General features: G+C 38.9%; 1 protein-coding gene across 1 annotated transcript; it reads right to left on the bottom strand.

Annotated features, from left to right (window-relative positions):
* Nucleotides 1-1,573: 1,573 nt before the first annotated feature.
* Nucleotides 1,574-10,209, bottom strand: wnt10a (wingless-type MMTV integration site family, member 10a). Its single transcript, XM_010767740.1, has 3 exons — nt 9,777-10,209; nt 7,688-7,953; nt 1,574-1,965 (listed from the first exon to the last, which is right to left on the bottom strand). Exons 1-3 carry the CDS (start codon nt 9,845-9,847, stop codon nt 1,574-1,576), a joined length of 729 nt encoding a protein of 242 aa, XP_010766042.1. The 5' UTR covers nt 9,848-10,209.
* Nucleotides 10,210-12,058: the final 1,849 nt, after the last annotated feature.

Here is a 12,058-nt window from a genome sequence, read left to right on the forward strand (position 1 = left end):
CCATTATTATTCTTGCAGGTCTTGAACACACACACACACACACACACACACACACACACACACACACACACACAGTCTCTGCCAGCAGAAATAAACAGTAATGTAATAATGACAAGCCAATGTTGCTCCAACCAACAGAATCAGATTGTGTTGTACTCTGTGGCGTTATCATTGGCCCGGTAGCACTCGGCCCACCCATTCTCCACCTATTTTATTGGGTAATATGTTTTCTTATATCAATCCTATTTAAGTGTAATATTTACACTGATAGCAGAGGGAGATAATGTCACAAACTGTGTTTTCTTTCACAGGTGTGTAGAGACATAGAGCACTGCAGGGTGAGAGTGAATGTTTAACTAGGTCAAATATTAACCTCATCTGCACTCAATTTGTGGTAATATTATGGTAATAACAGAGTATTCCTTTTGCACTTACTACAGTCTCACACTGAGGGGTTTTCTTCTAAATGGTCTCAATTACAGCAGCACAGGCCTGACATTTAGTTATGGGTCAAGCTCCAAACGCACATGAGCCTGGATTTCCCAAAATGCTGCTGGAAAGACTATATCATTAGGCCTTCCCCGCCTGGTAAATTGTCTTAAAGGGTCCCTATTATGCTCATTTTCAGATTTCATATTGGTATTTTGTGCTTCTACGGTGACTATCATGTACAATGTGTCGGAGCACTAGCCAATAGAAGTGCAAGTGTTACAAAGTAACAATAATATCAATAATAATTAATAATAATGATAATTATTGCAGATTATAGATTATAAATAAATCATTTAGGGACAAGGGGGTGAGATTAAATAAATTATACTTCTTCTCACTCCTTTTCGAACACTAGATGTAGGACTGTTTATGTTGCTAATGCTGTTGTTGTTGTTGTTGTTGTTGTAAATGTCATTCTTTGTTTTCATTTCTCGACTATGCACTGTTTTTGTTTTGTAATTATTTATTTTACTTGTCCGAAATAAAATGTATCTATCAAAGTGATGTCACTGTCACTGAAGCAAACAAAGGATTCCAATCAAGGCTTTACAGGCACTGTTGGGGGTGTAGGAGAGAAACGCCCTCTGGAGGGAACTTTGGGATTTTACATAACACAGTACAGGACAGGGAAAAAAAAAAAAAAACGAATAGGGCCCCTTTAAAAGTCTCCAGGTTGTCTTAAAAAGCATGCAAAGCAGAAAAGAAAATGATGAACTCCAAACCCAGGGTGAGAAAACAGTATTTATGAATGTAATTCTTCAACTTTGGAAACCTAGTTTGGAGCTACAAATCATGGCAGTGGTTTAGTGGTTCTCTTTTACCTCATTCACACCAACGGTGTTTCAGGGCCGGTTCGGAGCTGGAGCTTGAAAAGCACCGGGTTTTCGTGTTCACTTTGTGTCATGTCAACTGGACTTGATGTGTACATTTAGTGCCCCTTGAATGTGAAAAGCCACAAATTGCAAAAGTAATTGATCTCAAAGTGAACTGGAGTAATAAAATCACAGCACAATATATACATGTAGGATTTGTGCCGTTGAATGTGACCAGAATCATGGAGAACACATCCACTTAAACACCCTCATTCCTCTGTTCTCACCTGTCTGCCAACTCTGTTATTATGCAGCCTCATCCTGGCATGGATGTCCCTGTAGGTTTCGCGAGCATCCAAGAAGTCCCTGGAGAACTTCTCACCGAATTCCACGTCGGGGCTGCAGCCGCCCCACTCCCAGGAGTCCTGAGATCCCGGGAGGTCGGCAGGGAAGTGCTCCATGACCCCGTGGACCATACCCTTCCCCCGGTTGATGGCCTCCTGTTGCAAACGGTGCAGTTTGATGCGGAAAGCCTCCTGGTCCCCACGTCTCTTCTCATCACAGCTGCACGCCTTCAGTTTGCCCATGGAGCAAGCGTTGGCCACTGCGTGCACCACGCCTGCTGCTGCGATGGCATACGCAAAGGCACTCTCTCTGAAACCTGTTGTAAAAAGATAGGACAGTTTCTTTGTTATATAACCATGAGTGGAATTATAACGTTTCACAAACTGTCACAATCAGGAAACAAGGATTGGAAAATAAAGCACTGTTGTTTAAAAAAACATGTCATAGCACACAGTTTTGAAGCTCAGTCCAAGACATGTTTTCAGTAAAAATGGCCAAGAGGAAGATGGAGTTTAAACTCTCTAAACTGACACTCTGCTTCACTTTGAAGGAAAAGTCGCTGAAAGCTGAAAGAATGCCTTTTACCAGTGTTATAAGATCAATATCATTTGAAGTGTCAGCAAATTTCAAATAACCTGCAGGCAGAACATACCATTGTGCATGTGACATTTACCTGTCAGGTGGAATGAAAGGATTAGCAGAATGAAGGAGGACATTTGAAAGCAGACCAAATTCAGATTATTATGACTTGTTTACAAGTTCAGTTGGGCTGCATTTCTCATTTTTTTACCATAACAGCACGAGGTACAATAACACAACGCTTACATATCCCTCATTAAAGTGTTGCTGCGCAGCTGCGTGATACAACTTTAAGATGTCAAGTGATTTTCTGAGCCCTAAAAGTCAGTTTTGTACCTCCTCTATTTGGATAAAGATACACAAAACAGTTTATTCACACGTTACATGCCAAGACTCATAAAAATGGGGAAACATCTGGGACAATAACAATTAAGTGTTCGAAACAACACTTGCATACTTGGTCTCTGTGGGCCATGTGAACATGAACAGACCCCCACCACTCCCATCAGAGGACTCACAGAGGAGTCCCACACTGAGCAGCGCTGTCTCCTTCTTGTAAACAAGACATCCTCATACTGCTCAATTGTGGGAATAAAACTATTATCAGGAGTATTTTGGTTACGATTGTGATTATTTACCACGATTACTCATTGACTTTGGAAGATTCATGCATTTATTGAACTTTAAAAACATTTTAGAAGGGGATTCTCTTGAACTTTGAATGTAACTCAACTAAAAAACAATTACACAAATTACAAAAAAGTATCAACAAATAAATAAATAAGTTATACATAATAATTAGAAATAAAATAAATAAATACAATTAGAACACAATAAAGTATCTGCTTAAGTGCACTGCTAAATATATTTTCAATATTTTTGTAAACTATATTAAGCATCAATAAGTTAAATTGAGGAGGAGTCTGATCTATGTTAAGTAAATTAGGGCGCTAGATTTTAACTCAAGACAAAATTAGATCATCAATAACATATCATCCTGATTATCTTGTTTCCATAATAGTTTGAAGCCAACTCATTTCCCAGCCTTACCTTCTCTGACAATCCATAATCCATGTATCTGTTTTTGACATTTCTTCCGAATAAAGTTTAAACTTACTGTACCTTCATATGTTAGGGTAGATTGGCTGATTATGCCACACCACAGTTTTTTGCCTTGTTATCACTTGCAATTGTCTTACAAAGACTTCTGTTGTACGCATATAATCTCTCTACAGGATGTGTGAGTGCTTTTGCCTTCACACCTAAACACATTATTTTCTCATTAATAGAAACTTACACGCGGCACATGTAATGAGGACAACTGATCTGCTATTTTGGTCTTCATTTACACAATTGCACTGGCAATACACACATATATAACATTAGCGCTGTCCATGTAGTATCTGGGACAAATAATAATACATTTAAAATAGTTAAATGCTTGAATATTGAAGGAGGAAGTGCGACAGTAGCGCTCGCTCGTACCCTCTACAGCGTTTGTTGTTGGATCTCATCCTACTGTGCCCTCAGGTTGTATTAAATCAGTCCCACTTGCAGTCATTTACTGGAGCAGAAAACAGTGAAGATTATAATGAAAACTTGTAAGGAAAACATGAAAAGAAACCACTTAGGAGTTTATAGCACGCTGCTTGAAGGGGAAATTATTCAGGCTGCTTGTTGGTGTCAAATAAAAGGCTATTAACTGGAACTGCCCTTTTTAGCATTGTTTGATGTTACTTCCTTATTTGTATATTTAAGTAATCTTCATGCTATTTTGTTTTTGTGAGACATGATGTAAAGTATGACACATGTGTTGTCATTGTGGAGTTTTGTATACTTGACATCGGACACATTAACAGGCGAAGGCAGCGCAATTATCAGTAAACGAGAAATTCATCCATTGTGCAAGTGACAGTGTGCAGTTCTCCCATGCAACCAAACTGCATGTTTGAAGTATTACCAAGGCTTTTGCCAATTCGCAGAAAGAAAATAACCTAAACATAACTCTTGAAAGACCGATTGCCAGTAGATCATCGCCGAGGGGAAAACATTGAAGGGTTGCAACGCATCACAATGTTATCCTGCAAGGCACCACATTAATCTTAAACAGGCCTTTAAAAACCCCCCCTCTAAGGCATCCACTGCATTGTTTTAATGCAGGGCTGTTTTATTGAAAGGCTGTTTTCAGTCTGACCAAATTAGCCGACCAGACGCAATTAGATTTTTCGGGAGTTTTAATTCCAACGAACTGCCAACTACCCATAGTGTCTCAAAATGCACAAACCCTAACCCTCAAAACTGCATTACACAGTTCAGTCTGAACGCACAACATGGGCATATCAACAGTTTTAGGTTGGTATGACGACCTGCTAGAAAGTTGCTTATAAACACATGTAGCAGATATGGAGCAACAATACAGTTAACATTGAATCATATTACATCATATGAAATCTCAAACAATGGTTTGAATACCTTACGAAAAGTTACTTCTTTGAATGCTGTTACGAGTTATTCTATGAATGTCAATAACATAAGCATGCTTGTGCAACCCCCTGCAGTGCAAAACATGATGAATCAAGAAGGTTTAGGAAAAGATCATGGTTTGGGTTAAAATAACCAAAGCTTGCATATTTATGTTCGCCTGATGAATGCAAGTCTGATAATCACTCATCTGTTTTCCTCTGTTTGGTCTACACCATCTGTTGATGGAAACATATGGCTCTTAAAAAGCTAGGTGCTCAACTATTTTCACAAACTTAACTTTTTCTACGGTTTGCTGCTGAAAACTAGCAGCAAGATAATATACCACAGCATATCTTCTGAAAATAGCTTAATTAAACACCTGGAAACATGAGAGCTATGAGACTCAACCAAAAAAGTAAAGCTTATCGACGCCAAAACCAAACGATGAGCTTAAAGACTCTTTGTAAATCAGTTTAACACACCAACATACTAATAGTTATTTAACAACAACAAAATATTTTAGGAGCTTTACAATTCAACATCTAATTTAGGGCAATTATGAATTTGGTTTTAAACCAGTAAGAAATTAACCCTCACACTCAAGGTAGGGGGGAGTAAAAAGGATTGCACTTAGGCATATCCTTAGACATAGAAAGCCTGTTTTAGCTCTTGGCCTGTTTTAGGCCAGGCTCTGCAAAGCAGGCCCCCGGTAGACCAGGAGCAAATCAATCTAACAAATAATTTACCGGCTGCGACACGCCCGGCTGAACTGATGGCAGAGGAAGTGACAAAATGAATTAAAGTTTCAAAGGAAACTGTCACTTTGTGTTACAGAAACCGACTAAACTGGTTTATGCCTTTGCCGCCGAGAGTTGGGAAAGTGCTGAGAGCAAATTCACAAGCACTTGCACTGGCAAGGGAAGTAAAAGCATTAGAGCAGACCAGCGAGGTGGGACACAGACACAGTGACAGAGAAAGAGAGGGTGATTCTCCTATTTCTGTCTATCCATGTCTTGCCTAACGTCCTCTTTAGCCTAGTTTTTGATGCAAACTAAACGGGAATGAACATGGGCCCATAAAAGTTATCTGAATCCATCAGCAGAGAGATACGTGGCAGAGAGGATCCAAGGACCGCTGATGTAGTAAAATAAGACACCAAACAAACATTGCAAAGCAGAGCCCCTGATATGCATCTCCAAAACTTTTTACATTTGAGAAATCTCTGCATGAATACTTAAAATGGCATATTCCAAATAAGTATTTCATTTGTATTTAGCTTTGCTAGAATGGCTTTGTGTAAACATGGATTAACTGGCTCTTACAGGATATTATTTTAAAAGCAACAATACCAGTTTGGTATACATAAGCCTTGTTTGAGACTGTATTATTTACTTTTCTATGTGCAGTTACATTGAAAATGTGTGTTAATCTCCACAATTCCACCTCAATGAAAGCCCCCCCTGTTGCAGTAGCTGCACGCAACGATAACTGCGGCACGCTAACTTGTATCCATTTTTTAGCTTCTGTGGAGCTTCTGTGGAGCTTCTGTGAATGTATCAACATGTAACAGATGAATCATCCGATTTTAAGAGGTTGTTTATGTCAGTGGTTTAGAGTTTCTGCACCCGAGGCAAACCAGGGATTCAAGAGAACCAACAACTGCCTCCAATAATAATGACAAACTGCCCGTCAATGAGGAGTGAAAGTATGACCAGAGGTGTGTTAGTAAATACAGTAGTTAATAGTTTTTTTTTTTCTAAGATTCACAAAGGCAACAAAGTGAAAAGTCCTCAGTAAGGGTTGAAAAACCTTCATCATATTGCACACAGTTTGAGGAGAACCTACTCGCAACACCCCTCCGGCCAAAGATCTGACGCATTTAATCAGGTGTTATGACGGGGGAATTCCATCAACTATTCAACGATACAGTCTTGGATAAAAGTTTTAAATAGACTACAAACTCAATATTTAAATGGTAAATAGGTATTGTCATACAAAAGCCAATACGCTTCAATGCAAGAAGAGCTCTATGATGTACTTGAAATGAATTTGCTTACCAACAAGTGAAGCCTGAACTGTCAATTGATGATAGATTTAGATGCAATCGGCATATATCGATTAATAATTCAGATTATAAACACTATGTTCTTTCCTATATGGTAAAATACAAGAACTCAACTAAAAACATGAACTACCAACCACATTGGTCATCTATCAAGGTGTGGTGGTCATTAGGAAACGGATGCCTCTCCCAGTCAATAACCTGGGATGATTCCATCTGCAGGGCTTCCCAACTCCAAAGATCCTCTTTCATCCTTTGTAGCTTAGTTGCAAAGCTTCAAGCTCTACAAATCATCAGAGAAAACTGATCTGCATGAGGTCTGGTAATCTTTAGGTGACTGATTGCTTTTGAAGTTACCTGCTCTTTTGTCCAGGTTATTAGGAGACACGGCGAGGGTTGGAAAGTAGATACAAGTCTGCTCCTTACTAGAGCGAAAACTAACCATTTAGAGACTTCACATCTGCAAGATAACATTCAATAATGTCATTATATGTGTTAAAGTAAACTATCCCAAACCCAGTGACTGTGTTCGGAGAACAATATTACATCAACGCTTGTTACGGACAAGTTTCTTTGTGGCAACTAATCTTTCTAAGCCTTTCCTTTCAAGGTTTTCTATCAAAGTGTGTTTGAGGATGAAACCACAGCCTGTTTGAAGACCAAAACCTTTGAACTCCATGCTTGTACTTCCTTGTTTTCTTTCAGGTGTTTTGTGGTGACACCTCACCTCTGTAAATTACACCTCAAGACGTCTCGTAAGGATTCTCTTATGAGATTCTTATATTTTGATCAACTTTGAATCAACTTATTTGTGCTGAGACAATATCTGTAATGCAAGACATCCAAAGCACTCACAGGAAAATGAATTCAATTAAAATTGAACAGTAGGGTTAGGGTTGGCCGAATGCTGTTTTATTGGGACACGGAAACTGACCTCTTTTAAAGACTATGCTGTCGTAGGGTATTTTGTTCCTCGTCTCCAGGCTGGAGCAATTCCAGCGGTGCCCTCTGAACTGGTGTTGGCACTCATGGATGGCAATCTGGATTCCCTGGATTGCTGAAGCAGTCACGTCTGGGTTGCGCATGCACACCTCCAGCTGTCGCCGCGTTAAACCCGGCAGCGTGAGACACACGGTGTTGGCATTCAGGATCGGGTCGATGTTGGGGAGCTTCAGGCCCAAGATTTCATTGGAGTCTACCCTGCATGGAGCACATAGGTCAGGTTATTGACAGAGACGGAAACTCATAAATATTTTGTCACTCACAAACGTTTTTAGGGTTCTGAAAAATGCTTGTTATGTGCCACAACGGTGTTCAGTTCCCACAGTATTAAACATATCCTGACAAGATGAACCAGTGTTGTTGAATAGCCTCAATAATACAGATACTGCAGGTCAATGGTGGCTAAACAGTTACCACATGCTGGTGGTTAAAAAAAGAGAAATGTGCACAATATTTATTTGCTTTTTAATTTTCAGAGTCAGTTGAGAATGCAAAGTTCGGTTATCACCAATATGATATACATTTAAGGCTGTTAATTTTGATAACAATAAATCCATTTGCTCAAATGACATATATCACATATAATTTTAGCTTTTTAAATCTACGACACCCTTTTTCCAGGGTTCATACTATTTAAACGAATATGCCAAAGCTTTCTGCAAAGGCATTCTGTTTCAGTTTGATTTTGTGTTAATGTTTGCCAGATTCACCTTTGGTTTACGGATCTTCAAATTGATGCAATATAATCGCTGTACAGTGGGTAAGCTGAGGGAACAGGATTTACTTACTTATTTACTGTCGGCATGCATCAAATAGTTATAGTAAACGTTTTGGATACACAGTCACTTTTCACCTCAGTAAATCAGTTAGCATGTAAATTCAATGACTTTTCTCGCTGCAAGGTGTGTCCCTGTCTGCTGCCTCTGTTGCAGATCAATCATGTGAACAACAGTAATTCAACTGACAGCGGTCAAAGCCCTTTTCTACTTCACAGAGAAACACTAACAGCAATAAGCAGGAAAACACAGGCTGCACTGATGATTGAGCCCAGAGGTGCACAGCTTTTTCTTTCCATTATCATTACAAGTAAAACACAGGTTGTATGTCGCACTGTGTGTATAACCAGACACACAAATGAGGACCATGTATGGCTGTGGGCGAACATACACACATACAACACCTGACATGCACGCAGGAATACCCAGGTGGAGAGGAGGGAACAGTAACGCTCACAGAGACACTAACACAGCTGCAGAACTTTGCATACTTTTTCTTTCCTTAGCTTTTATGTGCTACGTGTAACATCTGCAGGTTTCTCTTGTGCAAGCATTTTCAAACAAAGAGAAAAGGTTGACTTCCTGAGTGAAAAAAATAGCTTTAACTGTCACAACATTCTAAACTGCAACATGCCGTGACATAAAATGATCTTATGCATATATTAAGGTGGCATTGCATGTACTGTAATTCCAGTTTGTGTTGTTTGTACCTGTTGTGTTTCTTGCTTTGACAGTTGACCTGTTTCAACAAATGTCTTTCCAAGTGTCAACTGTTTATTGATTGGCAACATTGTTTGGGAATGATGCATGGCAAGTAGTAATTTGCAAGAGATTGTAAACTTGTAAAAAGTAGACCCAGGTTTCAGTATGTGACCCGCTCTATTGAAATCAGTCGGAAGTCGCAACGGCTCATTTCAGAATAAATGTGGATTTGGGTGTTTTGTTTGATTTTAAATAAACAAAGTCTTGGCTTTCAGAATATGAAACTTGTATTCCCAAAATATCACGATAAATACATTTATGAAGTTTGTAAATTATTATTTGTGTTCAATCTTAATTTTTTTACGTTATGCTAAATCACTTTTAAAGATCACTGTATTAAATTTAAAAAACGAGTAATTCATGTTATAATGAGTAAAAAACCCAATTGTATGTAATAAAAAAACATTTTTCAGTTAATTTAACCAACATAGGCTATAATAACTTTTCTTAGTGGGATTTAACTCCATATTAAACTCAACTCACCTTTTATCCAAAAGGCAGATAACCACCAAGACGCATGCTATTCTGAGGACCGAGTGTTCCATTTTGAGCATTGCAATTGTGGAAAAAAAGTTTGAAAAATAAAGACACAAGGGTTTAAAGTCCAGTATTCCGCCTTAAAGTTTAAGGGAGGACTAAACAGAGGAAGGAGGTCAAGTCAGGTCCGGATAAACGTTGGCTCTGGACTTGACAGCTCCGACGACGTCCAGATGTGGCAGCCAGCGGCGGGATACTCATTCACAAAAAAAAAAGTTTCATCCACCTTTAGTGAATGGAGGAGGTTGTTAAAAGTTTGAGGAAAAAGTCAGAGTTGTCCCTCTCATACTCGTCCGTGTACATCCCGGTGTTTTCTCCGATGTGTTTGCATAGGTATAACATCCGAAGAGAGACGGCAGGAGCAGATAGGCGCTCTGAATGAAGTCTGCCTGACTAGTGATGTTTCGGTGCGCTCCGATAGTCCTAAACTACTGCACTTAGCGCTTCGCCTGCCCACTTTTTTTTTTTGCGTCACCCAGGGAGAAGAGGAGCGCAGGGAGGTCAAGTGCCTCATTAAAGCAGGATAGAGATCCTTTTAGATAAGGACAGCACAAACACTTAGCCTGCGCCCTATGTGTGTGAGGGAGAACATTTACATTCACTGCGATGCTGAGGAAGAGGAAGGTGGTGGGCGACATGGGGAGTATTGCAAAAGCGAACTTGTCTGGGGAAAACAGGAGGATTTTTATTAAGTAGGGCAGGGGTCTGCCACATTTACTATCAAAATAGCCATTTTGCTTCTTTGTCACAAGATAGAAATGCCTGGAGCCATACAATCTATTTGATAACACTGCTTTTAAAGTTTTAAATACACAAATGAGTTTGATGCATCTGTGAACTTATAGATCGATATAAAAACTCATTTTGAAAGTTTGATGCAAACATTTGTTGTGATTTGTTCATTTCTAGCACTTTATCAAGCATAAAGTTAAAGCTATCATTGGTTGCAGTAAAGAATATATAAATCTTTACAGGCAGAATTAAACTTTCTATTTCATTTGTGACTTTTCATTTTGGTGGATTGAACAATGGTTAGTTTTCCAAGACCAGGAAGTAGACAAAGAAGGATTTGACTTTGACGCATATTATCTGATCAAATATTAATATTATTGAACTTGCCTTGCCTTGCCTTACTGTGTTTCAAGAGCCGCAGGTTCCCTTGATGTAGGGGAATAAAGGATGATGACAAGAATGATCATGAAGGTGATTCTGAGTTGTTAGAAGAAGCCCATAGAAAACAAACTTTTTGAACACAAAATATGGGGATGTATGATACTGTAGATAATGAGACCTTTGATTGATTTTTATCCTTAAATCACACCAGGATTTTTGGCTACAGTGAATGTTAGCATCCATGCACATTGGAACACCTTTTTTGTATCCAGCAATCACAAAAAGACATTTGAAATGTAATGTTTACTTTTAAAAGTACTTAAATTATTGATTTGAAATTGAAATGCCTATTTCAGAGTTTCTTTTCTAATCTTTCTAATTTACAGTGTGGCTCATTTTTTCTTCAATCCCCCTTTTTAAAGGCGATTTTTAGTTGTTTTTAGTTTCATTTCCATAATGTTTGGGGACTCTAAAGAAAATTGTTTTAAAAAAGAGGCGTCAAGATTGAGCAGTAGAGGCTGTAGAGCAGTAGAGATTTATTCACTTTAAATCCCAATGGTTCATGCTCCATAAGTGTCCTATAATGCAACAGCATATTTTCACTACACCCTCCCTGCCTGGTTATTTTCTCAGTCCCTTTTTCCAGAGCTATACAGAGGACTGTTTTCACAGGCTGCTAAAAATGACAATAGGCTAAACTGATGGGATGGAAAATCAGTGGAGTGGTCCTTTAATAACGGACACATGTTCAAAAGCAATGATATATGGGGGTGGGTTTGCAAAGTTCCAATTATCTTAATGTGAAGACAATCGTGTGAGTATAAAAAAAAGTATCATGGAATAAATGAGGGCTTGTTAAAAATTGTCCAGTGAAGTTCATGTTGCGCTCTAACCTTGCCTGCGTGTTACGGCCTTTAATCTTTCAATTTAAATGGCTACAAAGTATAACAGAAAGCTCCCTTGTTGACGAAGACCACATGATATCACTCATCTCCTTGCTTTATGAGTAGCCTAGAATAAAGATCCAGAAACCACTAATAAAAAGGTTTTCCCCCATTGGAGGGAAGCAAGCATTCTACCAGTGTGGAGTCACCAAAGTAGTAAAACACTACACA

Source organism: Notothenia coriiceps, unplaced genomic scaffold (genome assembly GCF_000735185.1).
Source record: "Notothenia coriiceps isolate Sejong01 unplaced genomic scaffold, NC01 NC01_scaffold00004663, whole genome shotgun sequence".
Classification (NCBI taxonomy): Eukaryota; Metazoa; Chordata; class Actinopteri; order Perciformes; family Nototheniidae; genus Notothenia; species Notothenia coriiceps.

Coding starts and splice junctions, on each gene's coding strand:
- wnt10a (XM_010767740.1), bottom strand. CDS start 9,847: ATGCTCAAAATGGAACACTCGGTCCTCAGAATAGCATGCGTCTTGGTG. Junction 7,954..9,776: donor ATCTGCCTTTTGGATAAAAG/GTGAGTTGAGTT, acceptor TGCTCCATGCAG/GGTAGACTCCAATGAAATCT. Junction 1,966..7,687: donor CAGCATAGTCTTTAAAAGAG/GTCAGTTTCCGT, acceptor TTTTTACAACAG/GTTTCAGAGAGAGTGCCTTT.